Source organism: Manis pentadactyla, chromosome 2 (assembly GCF_030020395.1).
Source record: "Manis pentadactyla isolate mManPen7 chromosome 2, mManPen7.hap1, whole genome shotgun sequence".
Lineage (NCBI taxonomy): Eukaryota > Metazoa > Chordata > Mammalia > Pholidota > Manidae > Manis > Manis pentadactyla.
In genome coordinates this window covers 6,178,374-6,198,171 of record NC_080020.1, presented here as the reverse complement: position 1 = coordinate 6,198,171, position 19,798 = coordinate 6,178,374, and the positions used below count along the sequence as shown (strand labels likewise).

General features: G+C 36.0%; 1 protein-coding gene across 7 annotated transcripts in view; it reads left to right on the top strand.

The window, feature by feature from the left end:
- PDS5B (PDS5 cohesin associated factor B) overlaps window positions 1–19,798 on the top strand; it is a 175,205-nt gene that overhangs the window by 111,696 nt on the left and 43,711 nt on the right. For 6 of the 7 annotated variants that reach the window (XM_036905006.2, XM_036905005.2, XM_036905008.2 and 3 more), the window contains exons 19-20: window positions 842–1,002; window positions 18,903–19,026. In XM_036905006.2, coding sequence (XP_036760901.1) covers window positions 842–1,002; window positions 18,903–19,026 — 285 coding nt within the window. Of the gene's footprint in view, window positions 1–841; window positions 1,003–2,506; window positions 8,949–18,902; window positions 19,027–19,798 lie in introns of those variants that run through there. The other variant, XM_057489699.1, reaches the window with a different exon arrangement.

Sequence of the window (19,798 nt, the reverse complement as noted above, 5' to 3'; positions counted from 1 at the left end):
CTTAGGAAATAAAAAATTATAAAGAAAACACTCCTAAGCCTACCTACATAAACCATTAGTTTGCTTCCTTTTAGTCCTTTAAAAATATGCAAACTTTTCTATATTTGAGATCAGACTGAATATTCAGTATATATCTTCACTATTTTCCCTTGTTAAATTATGAGCATTTTCTTAGTGCTTTAAAGTGCTTTCTTGGTGCTTTGACACTTTTTAAGAGTGTCAGAAGCAGATCTGATTTTTGGCTATTATGTACTAGATGTCTGCTTGTTGCCTCTACTTTATCTGAAATGGAGGTACACAGCACTTATCTCACAGAAGGCTAAATTAAATCATGTACATACATTTTTTAGCAGTGTCTGGCCCAGTAAAAATAATAAACATTTTTTGTAACCGTACAGTATCTTTTAGTATCTGGTGTTTTATCCCCTTCCACAGATTACTCTTTTTCAGAAATGTTATTAGCTAGTTTCTTCTAATAATCTTTGTTTAGAAGAATAGAGAAATTTTGTTAAATTCGCTCCTTGTCCCATTTTCTCTTACCCTCTTCTCCCTCCAAAAAAAAACCCCAAACAGTAAGCAAAATCCAAATTATTTTCAGTAAAATTATATAAACATGTAATTAATTTTGAAAGAAGTGACTATTAGATCATACAGTTTTCCTACACAACATTTCTGTTACATATTTGAGTAAGTTTTTAACTTTATGGTGCTCTCATTTACTTGTTATCTAATTATTTTTCTATTTACTTTGATTTGTAGCATTTCCAATTATGAGTTATTTTGGATGGATATTGATAAGATGAAAAATGTTCACAGATCATTTTTATGACTTCTTTTTTAGGTACTTTCATTTACGCATCCCATCTCGTTTCATTCTGCTGAAACATTTGAATCTCTCCTGGCTTGTCTGAAAATGGACGATGAAAAAGTAGCAGAAGCTGCACTCCAAATTTTTAAAAACACAGGAAGCAAAATTGAAGAGGATTTCCCACATATCAGATCGTGAGTTGAGTTTATTCTGATAAATATTGGGAAAATAGAAAAATAATGTACTATTTCTTGATTTATGTAATAGTTGGAATCTTTTAAGTTTTTGAGGAAATAATTAATGGTGAGGTTACCTTATGTCTATACTGCTCAATGTAGATTCTCATTTCTTGGGAGTAAGCACTGATTGGTATTTCAGAAGATCCATGCAGATGTGCAATGAACGTGGCACTTCTTTCTGAAGCGTCAGTTTTGTTTAAAGATGTCAATGCAAACAATTTTATAATAAAACCACCTCTTAGTGTATGATAGCCATAGAATCAATAGTTCATGTGAATTTAAGGCCCCACTGGAAATCCCTGGACTTTCAGAAAGTCCGTCCCTGTCACTCTTCACTGTCCTCCGTGATCAAGAGTATGGGATTGGACATTTTCAGAGACTCTGCTCTGCTCGACAAAGGGGAGCAGGGAAGCAGGGAATGATCGGTCATCTTAACAGCAGTGTACTTCTCCGTGTTTTCAGTATTTCCAAGAACTCGGAATTGCGCTGTTGTCCTGGGGATCACTGATAGTGGTTGATTATTGTTCAAGATTCTGTAATAGCTCAAAAGAGTAAATCTTCATTCTTTCTGGAGCCCTGCTTACTCCTCTTACGCACCTCTCCTCCCTGTGCCAGAAGAATATTCCCTTTGGCTGGTCCTGACAGTGCCGTGGCCGCTGGTGCTTGGGTTTACCTCTGCCTCTTTACTTCTCTCTGCCTTAGCCTCTGGTCTGGTTAGTTGTGGTTGGGTAACGTGCTTCTTCATGCTTAAGAATTGCCTATGGCTCTTTTCCTCAGAGACCGTGGACAAAACCAGATCTTAAAAATCTCTGGTGTACTTTTTGCTACTCCTTTCTGTTCACCTGAACCTAATCAGTTCTAGAAACTATTGATAAATAGGACACAGGCATTATTTAAATGGTAATTGAAACATGTCAGAATTTTGTTGTAGTATTCTCTTTGGCAAGAGTAAGAAACTTCATTTAGAATTGACTTAGTAATTTTTAAGGGAGCCTAAGACATGACTTTCCCTTAGGAATGGTGCTGTAACTCTACTGTTCAGATCAGAGATCAAGAGTTTAGAGATTATTATCTATCTGTCCATCTGTCCACATACATACACACACTGTAAAGAACTCTATACCATGTACTGAATGCCTGAGTATTGTATTATCTCATTTAAACCTTGTAACAGTTCAGTAAAGTATAAGAATTACCTTGGTCTACTAGATGAGAAATCTAATGTTCAATTGAGATAAAATGGAAACAGGTCATATAAAGCAAGTAGAGAGTGAAGATTTGAATTTAGGTCTGTTTGGTCAATGCCTATGGTACCATATCCATTATGGCATAGTTTCTTTCTTAATTAAAGCTTTGAACAAGTTACTTTGATTTATTCACTGGAGGTTTTTATTTTCATTCTAGACTGTGTTTCCTCGTACCTTTATATTTTAAAGAAACATTGTTTGATATATTGTAGGAGAACTACGAGAGCAAGGTCGAAAGGTGGACACTTAGAACACTCAAGGGCATTTTAAAACATATGCTGCTTTAATACGGAACTGAAGTACTTAAAATCATTTGATTTATATGCTGAATATATTTAAAATTCTCTCATGAGGAGAATTAACTCATCTGATATTGAATACCTGCTGTGTGCACACACTGTTCTCGATGAAGTAACTCATAGTATATGTCTTCCAAGAGATAAAATATGTATGCAGATTTTATGTTTTAAATTATTAAATTGGGTGAGTTGATTTTGAGGAAAAATGGTAGAGTTAAATGAATGTTTATTAAATTATCTTCCATTGAAACCAACAAAATAAATTAAAAGAATCAAAAGAAAAATGTATCTAAGTAGAAGCTGCATCAAACTGGGCATAATTGGTGCTAGGTAAGCCATTTAGACTGAATTAAAGGTGAGAATATTGGCAATTGATACACATATCCCTGAATCAGGTGTATAAAGACATGTATAGTAATTTTTCTATCATTTATTAATTTTGCGGGAGGAGACTGAGGTATGGGCAGGCTTTGAGAGAAATAGGGGAAGCCTAATTTCAGCTGTGGTAAAACTAAAGGAAAGACATTGTGTCATATCATTTTTCTTTGGGTTGATCTATTTTCCTTCACAGGAGGAGCAAAGCTTAGAGGTGAGATAAGGCTTAGATAGAATTGTGAAGCAAATACCTTACTATCAACTTTACAAGAACAGAAAAAATCATGTGCTCATCCAATCAGCAGAAATGATAGTGAGCTGTGTGCTCCATCCTGACTCATCCTGTCTCTCAGGACTTCAGCTCACTCTAAAGTAGGCACATGTGCCCAAACATCTTCAAGCATATGAGAGAGTCATAGTCGAGGTGGGACTGGTTGTCATCATTGGAAAAGGTTTAGTAGACTTGTAGAGAAATTTAGTCCCAACTCCCTCTGCTGTGCTGATTATAATGAAAGCAAGTATAGCCTGAGTTGGGAGCTTTGAGGTTAATTATTTAAAAGAAGTGTCCAACATTCAGTCGTCAGGGAAACACTATCTGCATTTTTGTTTAAATGATGGAGCCATTAAAAATTTCTCTAATTAAAAAATAAATTAACAAACATGAAACCTATGCAAATATTTTAGTATTCAAAAGATAGCTGATGAGCACTCTGTGGAAGAATTGAATTTTTCTAGGAAAACAGGAAACTTAAGACAGTTCTAAATTGCTAAAAAGGTTAAACAGTAAATGACATCTGAAAAAGAAAAAATAACGATATATAAACAGGGATATGGCAGAGCTAAGGATATAAAGGAGAGTAGAAACATTTGTATTACAGAATATAATTTATTACAAGCTACAAGGAGCTAAACAATATAGAAAATGCAATCAGTAAGGTAGAGATTGAACTTGAAGAAATTGCAGAGAATGCAGAGTTAATAGGCAAAGAAATGAAGGCAGTTGAAGAGATTCAATTGCAGATAGTAAAAAGCTATAATTGGATTCTGTGGAGAAGACAATAGAATAATGGGAGTGGAAAATATTTAAAAAAATAATAGTAAACTTTAGATGAATGAAATGAAAACGTGAATCTGGAGATCAGGAGGACTTATGTTTTAGGAAAGTATCCTGATGGAATTCACTGAATTTTCAGGGATTACAGAAATGATTTCATGAACATGAAGGGGGAAAAAAATAAAGGAAGTAGGTTGTGTACAACAGAAAAGTAAGGAGGCCGACTTACTTTTCAACCATGTAAGATTTTCGAAGTTTATGATTCAACAGCTAGAGAGTTCTGATAGATAAAAAGGATGTAACAAGAATTTCCTAACCAGCCAAGTTGTGTGTAAGGGCTAGTGAAGGATAGTCTTTACATAAAGGATTTAGGAAATGTATTATCCCTTGTTTATTATGAAGTCACTTTATCTACCAAGTTGTATGCTTTTTCCCTTTGCATTTGGTTTTTATTTATGCTCCTAAATTCAACTTTATTTTCTTGTTGTTTGCATGTCACTGGTTTGTCTTTTCTTACCATTTTATTCTCAGTATTTAAGTTTTAGATGGTACTATATCTGTGTTCTACATATTTGAAAACCTGGGTTTTTTTTTTAAAAGATGATAAAAATAAGCAAAATTGGCTCAAGAAGGAAGAAAAAAAAACCTAATAGGCTATAAATTATATAAAAGAAGTTGAGAAAATGACCCTTTAATGAAGTAAAAGTTACGTGTTAAAGGAAATACTTCAAATCTACAAAAATCCAGGAATTCTAATTCTTTTTAATTGTTCTGAGTATAGGAGGAAAAAAAGCATCCAGTTTACTTGTAAAACCAAGATAGCTACCAGGAACGCTAAAACCTGATAAAAGATCCCCTCCAGAGAAAATGAGGACAAATTTTATTAATACTGATGCAAAAATTATAAATAAAATATTAGCAAAGAGAGTTTAGTACAGTAAAACAGTAATATACTGTCACCAAATATAGTTAATTTCAGGGCTACGAAGAAGGGTTAATTAGTAAGCCTAATGTTTGGTTTACAATTCATTACATGAGTGAGTAAAAGGGAAAGGACACACAATAGATCATTTTGATAGATGCTAAAAGTGCTTCTGAAAAAAAAAAATCAGTGTATGTGTAATTAAGCCCATTAAAATAGGATTAAATGACTTCATAACATAATAAATATCTCTCAAGCCAATAGGCACCATCATGTAGTAAAATACTAGAAGAATTCCCAGGAAAATCTGGACCCAGAGGAGAAAATATACTTCCTCTGCCAGGATTTAACATTATTTTGGAAGCATGAGCCAATACAATTACAAAAATAAAAGGTACATGTGCTGGAAAGGAGGAAGCAAAGTTGTGTGAACTGGAAAATCCAAGAGATTCAACTTAAAAACTACTAAAATCAAGATAGACCAAAATAAGTGTGTAAAAATTCAAAGCTTTCCTTACATACCATTAATAATCATTTAGAAAAAATTGTAGGAGTAAAAACCAGGAGACCCAGAAGTAGACAAGGAATTTGTAACCCTGTAATTGCAAATGGAGGAGTATAATAATATTTAACAAAGTAAATTAATCAGGAAAGTTAGATTATCCAGTGAATAACTAGCAAGCTGTTTTGAAAAGAAAAATTAACAGACTGCTTATCTCAGTTTTTACATATATTCCAGATGAGCTAAATATAAGTTCTCTATCTAAAATTTTAAATATTTAAAAGGAATTAATGAAAGAATTAGTAACTAGTACATTTCTTTAACTTCTTTTTTTGTGGGGGAAGGGACACTAGTGCCAAGTCATAAATGAAATATTGATGGCAGGGATTTAAAAAATCCATTTGTTGAAAAAATATTTATAGAGCTGTACTGTATGTAAGATACTGAGGATGTTGAAATGAACAAGACAAGTCTCTGTCCTTACATTTTAGTGAGGGGAAATAGTGTTTAGACAAAAGCAAAAATCATGAAGTTGGAAACAAAAATGTTATGCTGGGAGACTATTCTCAATAAATATGATTTCAGTATTCATTTGATATTAATATATATAAAAAATCTGTAACAATGGACCCTGGAATACTAGCAAAAGGATTGAACAGAATATTCACAAACAGCCCCCCAAATCAAGAAAAGACATGGATGCCTGTTGATAGTACTCTAGGAAAATACAAATAAAAATATTCATGTGCCATGAGCAGTGGGAGCTAGCATTCCAAAGGTCCTCTCCTGGAGTACGAATCGATGCAGCTTTGCTGGGATAGTAATATGATAATACAGTTTAAAATGTGGATCGTCTTCAGCACTGCAGTTTCTCACTCACAGAAACTTAACCTGGAGATAATTAGAAAAGATGTCTAACAACTATATGGTTCAGGGATCAAGCAGAGAAACAGAAACCATACTAGATATTCTAAACATAAATTAATCAATCCAGGTGTTTGAAGGATGAAAGGGCAACAAAGGTGCTTTGGTAACCCGGAGATTATGAATTACTGGAAACAGCTATAACCCTTTGGGCTGGTGGAACAACTGGGAAGATGTGCTAAGAACTGCTCAACCTGGGAAAGAGGCCCGTCTGCCTCAGCCACCTGTCGAAGAGGGGGTGGGCTGGCTGTTGGCGCGAGGCGGTGAAGCTCGGGAATAGAGTACCTGGAGCCACTCTACTGTCACTTACAAAAAGAACCTCACAGGAAGCCAGGTCTTGAGGGAGTCCAGAAAATGTAATTTGAGATTTACAGCTCCAGCATCTCGGAGCAGGTTATAGAATAGATTTAAAGCTCAGAGACAGTAGGTGAATAACTAGCAGAGGAATGTTCATGGTTTTGTTGTTAAGGTCTAAAAAAATAAAAATAAAAAGACCGTCTAAACACTCATGTAGAATGGTTAGATTAGTTGTGGTATAAGCTACCTACTGAAGTGCTCTTTAAAAGTGACCATTAAAAAGACTAGTGTTTAGCAATACTTGACGTAGGAGATTGTCATCCACATTGTTGAGCGAAGAAGTGTTTCTAAATATTATGTTATACCCTCATCTGTTTGAGATACACACACACAAATACGCATGTATAGACGAATCTTAGAAGTATGTTCACCATAATGTTAATTGTTTCAGAGTAGTGGAATTTTGAGTTTTTTCTTGAGTGTTTTTAATAAATATATTTTTTCAGCTTTGTATTTTCTGCATGTGTATGGTTATTACAGGGGAAAAAACGAATATGAAAGAAAATCAAGTTAATGAGGGAATAAATGATTCTTCTTAATAGAAACTTACTTAAACAAAAAGTCAGTAGCTGCTTCATTTACATCTCACTAATATCTGAGACTGCTTTCTACCTCAAATTCTTGAAATTGTTATTTTTTCTTCTTTGTTTATTGTTTTTGGCTTATATCCATTTTCTGTCTAAATGAATATGTAAAAAGCATTTGGATGAGCTTAAAATTTCTCATGCTATTTTAAGAAATTCCAACCAAAGTTGCTTTTTACTTGTGTATAACCTGTAATTTTTTCTCTTGTGTACTAAAAAAAGATACTATGGATATTTGTAGTGTAAAGTCTGATTTATGAGAGGATAGATCTTATCTGGGGAGGTTAGTTATGTAAGTAACCAGAAATAATTTTTCATTTCACAAAGAAGCCACAAACCATAGGCTGAAAGGATAGCATTTTGGTGAGACTCTTAATTGCTATTTTTATACATTTTATTATTGAAAATGTCAAACATGTATAGAAGTGCATAGGATATTATAATGAACTCCCATGTGTCCACCAACCAGCTTATATATGAATAACTTATAGTTAGTTGTGTTTACAGTTCTACCTATTCCTCCTTTTGCCCTTGTATTTGAAAGCAAATCTCAGACTCTTATATCATTTCATCTATACATCTAAATATCTCTACAAGATAAGAACTCTTAAAAAATAATCATAACACCTTTATCATAGACACAGTTAACAATAATTGATTAATGTTAATAATATCCACTAAATTTTCTCAAAAATGTAGTAATTTTTTTGGAACACCTTTTTTTTTTTTTTTTTTTTGGAGTCAGGATCCAAGTAAGTTTTCCACATTATTACTGGTTTGTGTATCTGGGTCCCGTGTCTCTTTTAGGCTCCTCCTCCAGTTCTCTTTCTCTCATTGTGTTTGAAAAGAAACCAGGTTGTTTCTCCTGCAGAGTTTAATGTAGACTGTTTTGCTAATTGTATGCCTTCGGCATATTTCAGTGGGTTCCTGTGAAGTGATAGTGAATCCAGAAGCCTGATTGGATTCTGTTTCAACTTTGTTGTTAGAGGGTCACTTTATAGCTGATGGTACGCTCCTCTATCAGGAGGCACATATTGTTTCTCTTTTTATGATCTTAGCAGCTGATGACCTAATCAGTGGTGATGTTGTTTTTCTTTCATCACTTGTTAGCTGAATATAAAGAGGGACTTTACATCTTTTCTTTGATTCCCCAGTATTCCATTTATTCAGGAAAGGGAGGTTAAATGTTCATGTTATTGAAGAGTGTTCAGAATAAAGAGTGAGTTTACTAGTATCTTACAGTTGCGATCAATTAACTGTTGTTGTCTTTCTAAAATACACTTATCAACTTGTGGATTTACAGGGATTTGTGTTTCTGTCAGTCGGCAGTGATCACTCTCATTGGTGTACAGATTGTCCCTTCTGTACCGGGAGCAGATTCCAGTTGACCGCTCAGTCCTTTTGAACAAGTCTGCTAATCTTTGTTAATTTCTTTGCATCTGGCTTGAAAAAGTGTTCCAGGCCCATCTTGTACATGTCCTGCCCCAGACTTGGAATCAGCCATTTCTTTAAGGAGCCCCTCTTCCTTTTAATGGGAATGGTTTTAGGAAATCAGAATGTGAGTCCTGTGAGTACTAATTGTCAATGTGTGGGTCATTTTTCTAGGGTAATTGAGTAGACACAGCTGAAAAAAAAGAAAGGGCTTTTGGAAGATAAAATGTATTGTGTGTTTATACTGATTATTCCAGTTCAGATTCAGGACTACAGGGTTTTTATTGAACCTCTTCAATTTTATATTTGTATCTCATTTTTCCCCCATGGTGAGATAACAGGATGATAAAACTGATAGTACATAATTCATTTGAATTGTCCCATAATAAATACATAGGAGTCTAAGAGTAGCAGTAGCACCACCAATATGATTCCTAAAGACAGTTGTTTACTTGTTTAGATAGTTCTCTTTGTATTGAGAATATGTCATAATAGAGATTTACAGTCAAATTCCTCTTCTAAATTTACTTGGAATGATTCTTTTGTGTAACTTTGCCACCAAGTGGATACACATTTTTGTTCATTTGTTGCATTTTATTTTTTAAGAGGTGGTTTTCTTTAAGTTTAGTTTTGTTTCTTTTATTATATGAAATACTGGCTTTAAAGACAAGTTAAAAAGGAAGATACATTCTAAGGAGTCTAGCTTCTATTCCTCAACTTTCTACCCTATTCTTTCTTACCTACAGATAAACTTAAAAAAAAAAAAAAAAGTCCTTCCACGCATTTATTGGGTGTATTTAAGTGTTTGTATGGCTATGTAGTCATGTGACCCCTTTCATAGGTAAATGGCAAAGTATGCTATAAACATTTTTCTTCACCTTCTTTACATATACTGACAGTTATTCCATTTGGATATGTCGTAGAATAAATGCATATTTGTTTTATTATTTTGCTAGATTTTGGCTCCATTCCATCCAAAGTGGTATGCCATTCTGCATTCCCGCTGGAGTGTATGAATGAACCTAATTCCCCACAGCCTTGTCAGCAGACTGTGTTGTCACGAAACACGCCTCTTCGTCCCTGGTCATGTTCTGTGTTCTGCAGTTTTTGTCTGAGAGTGACATAACTGCTTTTTCCTTTTATATTAGTGTCTGTGGGGCGTATCTCTCACCACCCCCTTTTTTTTTCACTTTAAGTCTCCCTGAGACTAATCCTTAAAATGAGTTTTTTATAAATATCGTATAGCTTGGTCTTTGTTTTGTTTTTGGTTATTTTAATCCAGTTTGACAAACTTCTGTCTTTCATTTAGAATGCTTAGACCATTTACATTTAATGTTCTTACTGATAGAGTTGGGTTTAAAGCTACCATCTGGATACTTACTTTTGTTTCATCTTTTCTGTGTTCACCTTTCCCTCTATTTCTGCCCTCCTTTGATTATTTTTAATAATTTTGTTTTATTATCTCCACTATTGCCTTTTCTGTGTTCAAATAAAATTATATCATTAATGTATACTGTAAAAACCTTGCAACCATCTTTTTCTATTTTTAAGAGTTTACTCTTTATCACTTTTTTAAACCAAATTGATAATGATATACCTTAGAATGGTTTGCTTTCTTTTTCTTCTGCTTGAGGTTTATCAAGATTCTTTGGACTATAGTTATTTCCATCAGATGTGGACAAATTTTGGCTGTTACTCCTTCAAATATTTTTTTCTGTTCTCCCTTCCCCACTTCTTTGTCTTCTGAGACCCTAATTGAATGTATTTTAACTACTTGATGTGGTCTTACAGTCATTGATGTTCTGTTCATATTTTTTTTCCTGGCTTTTTCCTCTTGTTTTATTTTGTATAGTTTCTGTTGCTATGTCTTCCAGTCTTCCAGCTCACTTATCTTTCTCTTGTAATATATAAGCTGCTTTTAATCCTATATTTTCATTTCAGGTATTGTATTTTTCATATTTAGTAGCTCCATTTGGGTCTTCTTACATATATTTAATTTCTTCCCTCATCATATTCATGTTTTCTTCTTACCTTAGACCTGTTTCTATTGATTAATTTTCTCCTGGTTATGTATTGCATAGTCTTTCTACCGTGGTTAGTGGGAACATGAATTATTACCAGCCCTGTGTGTGTTAAGAAATGTTTTAGCTTAATGCTTTCCGGCATTCTTTTCCTTGTCTCAGTGTTTTCTCATGTGTACTGATCATTATTCAGCCGAAGACTTGGGATCCCTCTTTGGATTTCTGGAATCCAAGCTCTGTTTCCCCCTTTGTACCTCCCTCCTCTGGGGTACTCTGCCCTAGAAACTGTAGCTGCCTTGGCCTGCTGGAACTCCCGTCTGTTTCTCAACTCTGTGTGACCACAAGGCTCTATTTGGGTTACATCTCCTGACACTACAGTCTGGAAACTACCTTCTTGGCCATGAGCACAGGCCGATGTAGGGCTCCTCTTTTTTTTTTTATTTTATTTAATTTCTTATTAAGGTATGATTGATATACACTCTTATGAAGGTTTCACATGAAAAAACAATGTGGTTACTACATTTACCCATATTATCAAGTCCCCACCCACACCCCAATGCAGTCACTGTCCATCAGTATAATAAGATGCCACAGATCCACTATGTGCCTTCTCTGTGCTACACTGTTCTCCCCGTGACCCCCCACACCATGTGTACTAAACATAATACCCCTCAGTCCCCTTCTCCCTCCCTCCCCACCCGCCCCCCACACCCCTCCCCTTTGGTAACCACTAGTCCATTCTTGGACTCTCTGAGTCTGCTGCCATTTTGTTCCTTCAGTTTTGCTTTGTTGTTACACTCCACAAATGAGGGAAATCATTTGGCACTTGTCTTTCTCCGCCTGGCTTATTTCACTGAGCGTAATGTCCTCCAGCTCCATCCATGTTGTTGCAAATGGTAGGATTTGTTTCTTTCTTATGGCTGAATAGTATTCCACTTCTTTATCCATTCATCTATTGATGGACACTTACGTTGCTTCCATATCTTGGCTATTGTAAAAAGTGCTGCAATAAACATAAGGATGCATTTGTCTTTTTGAATCTGAGAAGTTGTATTCTTTGGGTAAATTCCAAGGAGTGGGATTCCCAGGTCAAATGGTATTTCTATTTTTAGTTTTTTGAGGAACCTCCATATTGCTTTCCACAGAGGTTGAACTAGCTTACATTCCCACCAGCAGTGTAGGAGGGTTCCCCTTTCTCCGCATCCTCACCAGCATTTGTTGTTCTTAGTCTTTTCGATGTTGGCCATCCTTACCCCGGTGTGAGGTGATATCTCATTGTGGTTTTAATTTGCATTTCCCTGATGATTAGTGATGTGGAGCATCTTTTCATGTGTCTGTTGGCCATCTGAATTTCTTCTTTGGAGAATTGTCTCTTCATATCCTCTGCCTATTTGTTAATTGGGTTATTTGCTTTTTGGGTGTTGAGGCATGTGAGTTCCTTATATATTTTGGATGTTAACCCCTTGTCGGATATGTCTTTTACAAATATATTCTCCCATACTGTAGGATGCCTTTTTGTTCTTTTGATGGTGTCCTTTGCCATACAGAAGCTTTTTAGTTTGATGTAGTCCCATCAGTTCATTTTTGCTTTTGTTTCCCTTGCTTGAGGAGATGCGTTCAGGAAGAAGTTGTTCATGCTTATATTCAGGAGATTTTTGCCTACGTTGTCTTCTAAGAGTTTTATGGTTTCATGACTTCTATTCAGGTCTTTGATCCATTTCAAGTTTACTTTTGTGTATGGGGTTAAACAGTAATCCAGTTTCATTCTCTTGCATGTAGCTGTCCAGTTTTGCCAACACCAGCTGTTGCAGAGGCTTTCATTTCTCCATTGTATTTCTGGCTCCTTTATCATATATTAATTGACCATATATGGTTGGGTTTATATCAGGGCTTTCTACTCTGTTCCATTGGTCTATGGGTCTGATCTTGTGGCAGTACCAAGTTGTCTTGATTACTGTGGCTTTATAGTAGAGCTTGAAGTTGGGGAACATAATTCCCCCAGCTTTATTCTTCCTTCTCAGGATTACTTTGGCTATTCAGGGTCTTTTATGGTTCCATATGAATTTTAGAATGATTTTCTCTAGTTTGTTGAAGAGTGCTGCTCCGTTTCTCTTCCTCCTGCCGGTGAGCTGGGTTGGGGGAGGGGCTTAAGTCCCGCTGGGCCACAACTTTCTTGTTAGGAATTGCATTGAATCTATAGATTACTTTAGGCAGGATGGCCATTTTGACAGTATTAATTCTTCCTATCCATGAGCATGGGATGTGTTTCCATTTATTAGTATCTTCTTTAATTTCTCTCATGAGTGTCTTGTAGTTTTCAGGGTATAGGTCTTTCACTTCCTTGGTTAGGTTTATTCCTAGGTATTTTATTCTTTTTGATGCAACTGTGAATGGAATGGTTTTCCTGATTTCTCTTTTTGCTAGTTCATTGTTCTTGTATAGGAATGCCACAGATTTCTGCGTATTAATTTTGTATCCCACAACTTTGCTGATTTCAGATATAAGATCTAGTAGTGTTGGAGTGGATTCTTTAGTTTTTTTTAATGTACAATATCATGTCATCTGTAAACAGGGACAGTTTAACTTCTTCTTTGCCAATCTGGATGCCTTTCATTTCTTTGTGTTGTCTGATTGCCTTGGCTAGGACCTCCAGTACTATGTTGAATAGAAGTGGGAAGAGTGGGCATCTTGTCTTGTTCCCGATCTTAAAGGAAAAGCTTTCAGCTTCTTTCTGTTAAGTATAATGTTGGCGGTAGGTTTGTCATATATGGCCTTTATTATGTTGAGGTACTTGTTACCCTCTGTACCCATTTTGTTGAGAGTTTTTATCATGAATGGTTGTTGAATTTTGTCAAATGCTCTTTCAGCATCTATGGAGATGATCATGTGGTTTTTGTCCTTCTTTTTGTTGATGTGGTGGATGATGTTGATCGATTTTTGAATGTTGTACCGTCCTTGTATCCCTGGAATAAATCCTACTTGATCATGATGTGATCTTTTTGATGTATTTTTGGATTCAGTTTGCTAATATTTTTTGAGTATTTTTGCATCTATGTTCATCTGGGGTATTGGTCTGTAATTTGCTTTTTTTGTGGTGTCTTTGCCTGGTTTTGGTATTAGAGTGATACTGGCCTCATAGAGTAAGATTGGAAGGTATTACCTCTTCTACTCTTTCGAAAGCTTTAAGGAGGATGGGTATTAGCTCTTCACTAAATGTTTGGTAAAATTCAGTGGTGAAGCCATCTGGTCCAGGAGTTTTGTTCTTAGGTAGTTTTTGATTACCAGTTTGATTTCATGGTTGGTAATTGGTCTGTTCAGATTTTCTGTTTCTTTCTAGGTCAGCCTTGGAAGGTTGTATTTTTCTAGAAAGTTGTCCATTTCTTCTAGGTTATCCAGTTTGTTAGCATATAATTTTTCATAGTATTCTCTAATAACCCTTTGTATTTCTGTGGTGTCTGTAGTGATTTTTCCTTTCTCATTTCTGATTCTGTTTATGTGAGTATTCTCTTTTTATTCTCTTTTTTTCTTGATAAGTCTGGCTAGGGGTTTATCTATTTTATTTTCTTGAAGAACCAGCTCTTGCTTTCATTGATTCTTTCTGTTGTTTTATTCTTCTCAATTTTATTTATTTCTGCTCTGATCTTTATTATGTCTCTCCTTCTACTGACTTTGGGCCTCCTTTGTTCTTCTTTTTTCTAGTTTCATTAATTGTGAGTTTAGACTGCTCATATGGGATTGAGCAATCCTGAGGTAGGCCTGTATTGCAATATGCTTTCCTCTTAGCACGGCCTTTGTTGCGTCCCACAGGTTTTGCGGTGTTGAATCATTTTTGTCATTTGTCTCCATATATTGCTTGATCTCTGTTTTTATTTGGTCATTGATCCATTGGTTATTTAGGAGCATGTTGTGAAGCCTCCATGTGTTTGTGGGGTTTTTAATTTTCTTTGCATAATTTATTTCTAGTTCCATCCCTTTGTGGTCTGAGAAACTGGTTGGTACAATTTCAATCTTTTTTGAATTTACTGAGGCTCTTTGTATGGCCTAGTATATGATCTATTTTTGAAAACATTCTGTCTGCACTTGAGAAGGAAGAATGTGTATCCTGCTGCCTTTGGGTGTAGAGTTCTATAGATGTCTGTTAGGTCCATCTGTTCTAATGCGTTGTTCAGTGCCTCTGTGTCCTTACTTATTTTCTGTCTGGTTGTTCTGTCCTTCAGAGTTAGTGGAGTGTTGAAGTCCCCTAGAATGAATTCATTGCATTCTATTTCCCCTTTTAATTCTGTTAGTATTTGTTTCACATATGTAGGTGCTCCTGTGTTGGGCACATGGCTATTTATAACAGTTATTTCTTCTTGTTGGATTGACCCTTTTATCATTATGTAATGCCCTTCTTTGTCTCTTATGACTTTCTTGTTTTGAAGTCTATTTTGTCTGATACAAGTACTGCAACTCCTGCTTTTTTCTCCTATCAGTTGCATGAAATATCTTTTTCCATCCCTTCACTTTTAGTCTGTGTATGTCTTCAGGTTTAAATTGAGTCTCCTGTAGGCAGCATATAGATGGGTCTTGTTTTTTTATCCATTCAGTGATTCTATGTCTTTTGATTGGTGCATTCAGCCCATTTCCATTTAGGGTAATTATCGATAGTTATGTACTTATCGCCGTTGCAGGCTTTGGATTCATGGTTATCAAAGGTTCAAGGTTAATTTCCTGACTATCTAAGAGTCTAACTTAACTCAGTTAATATGCTATTACAAACACAATCTAAAGGTTCTTTTTTTTTTTCCCTCCTTTTTCTTCCTCCTCCATTCCTTATATATTAGGTATCATATTCTGTGCTCTTTGTATATCTCTTCTTTGACTTTGGGGATAGTTAATTTAATTTTGCATTTGCTTAGTAATTAGCTGTTCTACTTTCTTTACTGTGGTTTTATTACCTCTAATGACAGCTATTAAACCTTAGGAACACTTCCATCTGTAGCAGTCTCACCAAAATAGACTGTAGAGATGATTTGTGGGAGGTAAATTCTCTCAGTTTTTGCTTATCTGGAAATTGTTTAGTCTCTCCTTCAAATTTAAATGATAATCTTGCCCGATAAAGTAATCTTGGTTCCAGGCTCTTGTGCTTCATTGCATTAAATACATCATGCCACTCCCTTTTGGCCTGTAAGGTTTCTGCTGAGAAGTCTGATGATAGCCTGAGGGGCTTTCCTTTATATGTGATCTAATTTTTCTCTCTGGCTGCTTTTAATAGTCTGTCCTTATCCTTGATCTTTGCTGTTTTAATTACTGTATGTCTTGGTGTTGTCTTCCTTGGGTCCCTTGTGTTGGGAGATATGTGCATCTCCATGGCCTGAGAGACTATCTCCTTCCCCAAATTGGGGAAGTTTTCAACAATTACCTCCTCAAATCCCTTTTTCTCTCTGTTCTTCTTCTGGTACCCCTATAATGTGAATATTGTTCCATTTGGATTGATCACACAGTTCTCTCAGTTTTCTTTCTTTCTTAGAGATCATTTTTTCTCTTTGTGCCTCAGCTTCTTTGTATTCTCTTCTCTAGAAATGAAGTTTCTATTTCATTTATCATCTCCTCCACCGTATTTAATCTGCTTTTAATACCCTCCATTGTGCTCTTCAACGATTGGATCTTCGACAGGAATTCACTCCTGAGTTCTTGAATATCTTTTCGTACGTCTATGAGCATGTTAATGATTTTTATTTTGAACTCCCTTTCAGGAAGATTCATGAGGTTCATATCATTTAAATCTTTCTCAGGGGTTGCATTAATAATTTTACTTTGAACCAGGTTCCTTTGACATTTCATATTTGTATATGGCGCCCTCTAGTGCCCAGAAGCTCTACTCTGGAGCTGCTCAGCCCCGGAACCAATGTTGGGGGTCACAGGGGAGTGGTATTGGTGCCTGGGGGGGTGGGGAAGGAGCTGTTTCCTGCTTCCCGGCTGCTATGCCTGTCTCCACTGCCTGAACTGGTGGGCCGAGCACACAGGGATAAGCCTCTATGCCTTGTGTTTGTGGTTGCTGTAGACAGGTCTTCCCTCTGGCTGGCCTATTGCCAGGGTAGGGTTTGCCGGTTTGTGAGCCAGGTGGGGCTGGCCGGGAGAAAGGCACAGTAGGCTGTGTGTCATGGAGGGGGTCCTTGGAGCTGTGTAGCCAGCCAGGGAGCTGGAGCACCTGAAGATCGTGAAAGCTCCCAACTTGCTGGGCAGAGTGCACCCAGACAATTTTGTCTACCTGTCCTTTCTTCTGAGGAGTAAGCTCTGTGCAATCCTTGCCCCTTTAGCAGCCCTCTTGCTAAGGGCTTCCTTGTTAGGAAGTCTCTCACACTGCCCGCCTTTCTTTTGTCCCAGAGCAGCTGAGGGTATGGATCCCTGCTTTCCACAAGCGGCTGGAATTTCAGTCTCTCCAGAAATACAGCCTATCTTAGCTTTCCAACCCCTGTTCACAAGAGTACCATGCAAGCACCATGAAATGTAGGTTTGTGCTCCCAGAGCAGATCTCCGGATTTAGGTATTCAGCAGTCCCAGGCCTCCACCCCCTCCCCGCTCCATTTCTCTTCCTCCTGCCGGTGAGCTGGGGTGGGGGAGGGGCTTAAGTCCCGCTGGGCCACAGCTTTCTTACGTGACCCTGTTCCATGAGGTCTGCTCTTTTCCCCAGGTGTATGCAGTCTGGTGCAGTTCTCTTTCTCTTGCTCTTTCAGGATTAGTTGTATTAATTATGTTTTCGTATTATATGCGGTTTTAGGAGGAAGCCTCTGTCTCACCTCTCACGCCGCCATCTTTAATCCTCTCTCAGGGCTCTTCTTTTTTGCTTACCATCTTTTAAGGGTTATAGTTACATGCTCCTATTGTCCAATGTCTGAAGCCATTAACATACATTTATCGTGTGGGAGAGTTTATGGTAGGAGAGTAAATCCAATCTCAGATACACTGTCATAATCTGAAACAGAAGTTCTCTCAGGGTAGTTTTAATTGAAGGTAAACATCTTTTTACACATCACAGAGTAATTTGTATATCTTCTTTTGAAGAGCTTTCTACTCTTTTTATGTCTAACCCATTTTTCCATGATATTGTTGATCTTTTCATTCTCCATTTGTAGAAGGTCTTTACATGTTAGAGATAATAACCCTGTCTCTGTAATATGAAATGTAAAATTTCTCATTTTGTCACTTGCTGTTGGTATCTTTTGTGAGACAATTATTGTAATAAATTATTGTATCTAAATTCCTGGTCCTGGAACACACAGTCAATATTGGGCAAGGGGGAGGATTCAGAAGTTGCTTTTTACTGTTAAATGTTTGAATAATAGTCCTGCTTTTTCAGTATTCACCTTAAGTGTAATATAATAATATGTTATAGAAATGTTCTTACTTTTAGCTACATTACTTACTCCCTATGTCTCTCAAGATTCTGCTCAAATTTTACATTATCAGAGAGGTCTTCTGTGACTACCTTACTTAAAATTATAACACTCTCACAACCTTCCCACTTCCTATCCCTACCCTCTTTTTCTTTTTCTCTCCCCCTGCCCCCCACCCCCTGCAGCAGTTATCACAGTTTGACATAATACATATTTTGCTAATTTATGTATTATAATTTGGTGCCTCATATGCTGGTAGCTTAAAGGCATGAATGTGGGACTTTTAATAGTGCCTAGTATATAGTTAGCACTCAGTTTGTGTTGGTTAAATAATCAGATTTCCCTTTATGTAGGTGGTTTTGGCACAAATTGAAAGAGGAAGAAGATACTTGAGAAAGAAGCAATGACTTAGGTCCCACTGTGGTCTGTGTGTGCACAGTGGCTGAAGCTTAGCTGGAGTGATGGCAGTGAAAATACAAGAAAAGTCTGATGAGAACCACATTAAAAAGAGGGAATGGGTCACCATTCTTCTTTATATTCACAATTCTAAGTAAAAGTGAGGACAAAAATACTTGTATTTGGATTACATTTGTGTTATAGGTATTCATAAAGTAGAATTATACACAATTGAAAATGAGTCTAAATAGATGTGACATCTTTTCATTTTTATAAAACATTACTTAAAAAATACAAACATGAAAATATCTGTTGGAAGTTGTGTTGATTTTTCTGGATGATTGTTTTTCTTCCATTTTTTTTAAAGAGCTTTGCTTCCTGTTTTACATCACAAATCCAAAAAAGGACCCCCCCGTCAAGCCAAATACGCCATTCATTGTATCCATGCTATATTTTCTAGTAAAGAGACCCAGTTTGCACAGATATTTGAGGTAAAGTAAAAAGAAATTTATGTTTTCATATGTTACAGTTAAAAACATACAAATGATTTTGCAGAATATTTACATTTGGAAATGCATAATTTTATAGTATATTTTCAGAATTTGAATCTGTATAATCATTGATGAGTGCTTAAAATATGGAAATACATGAATATTCAGATGTTTAATACTCAGATTTAGAAGTCAAACAATTGTATATTTTTTGTCATACATTTAGTATTAGAAAACTGCTTTTCATTAATATGTCATTACATATAAAATAATACTTATTAATAGTGGTAATAGATTATTCTGTCAGTTTACAGGTTTAAAAGTTAGATTTCTGTTTATGATATACTACTGAAGTGTGGGGCTTTGGAAATCAATAATAATTGGCAGTATAAATAAATGGATATTTTAGTGGTTGACCTAATTTTATGTTGGATTAAAGTGTCTTTTCAATATATTTCGTAGTACTTCTTCTACACTTTAAATTACCATTACCTTTCTAACTAAGCATTGCAATTTTATTATGATCTGGGGCTGTCTTTAACATTCTTACTCTGTATTTAGTATTCTTATATGAAATTCCAGTTTGTAATTTTAGTTCAGGATACCTGAATGTAGTCAAATAATTGGAAATTATGCCAAAGCCACCTGCCTTAAATCCTTGGACTTGTTATCGCCGTTTTAAACACATTGGTGCTAACCCTGTCACATTTCCATGTGTTAGGGTAAAGACCTGAGGAGGAGGAAGAGTTGTTTTCTTGGTCAGACAGCGTCT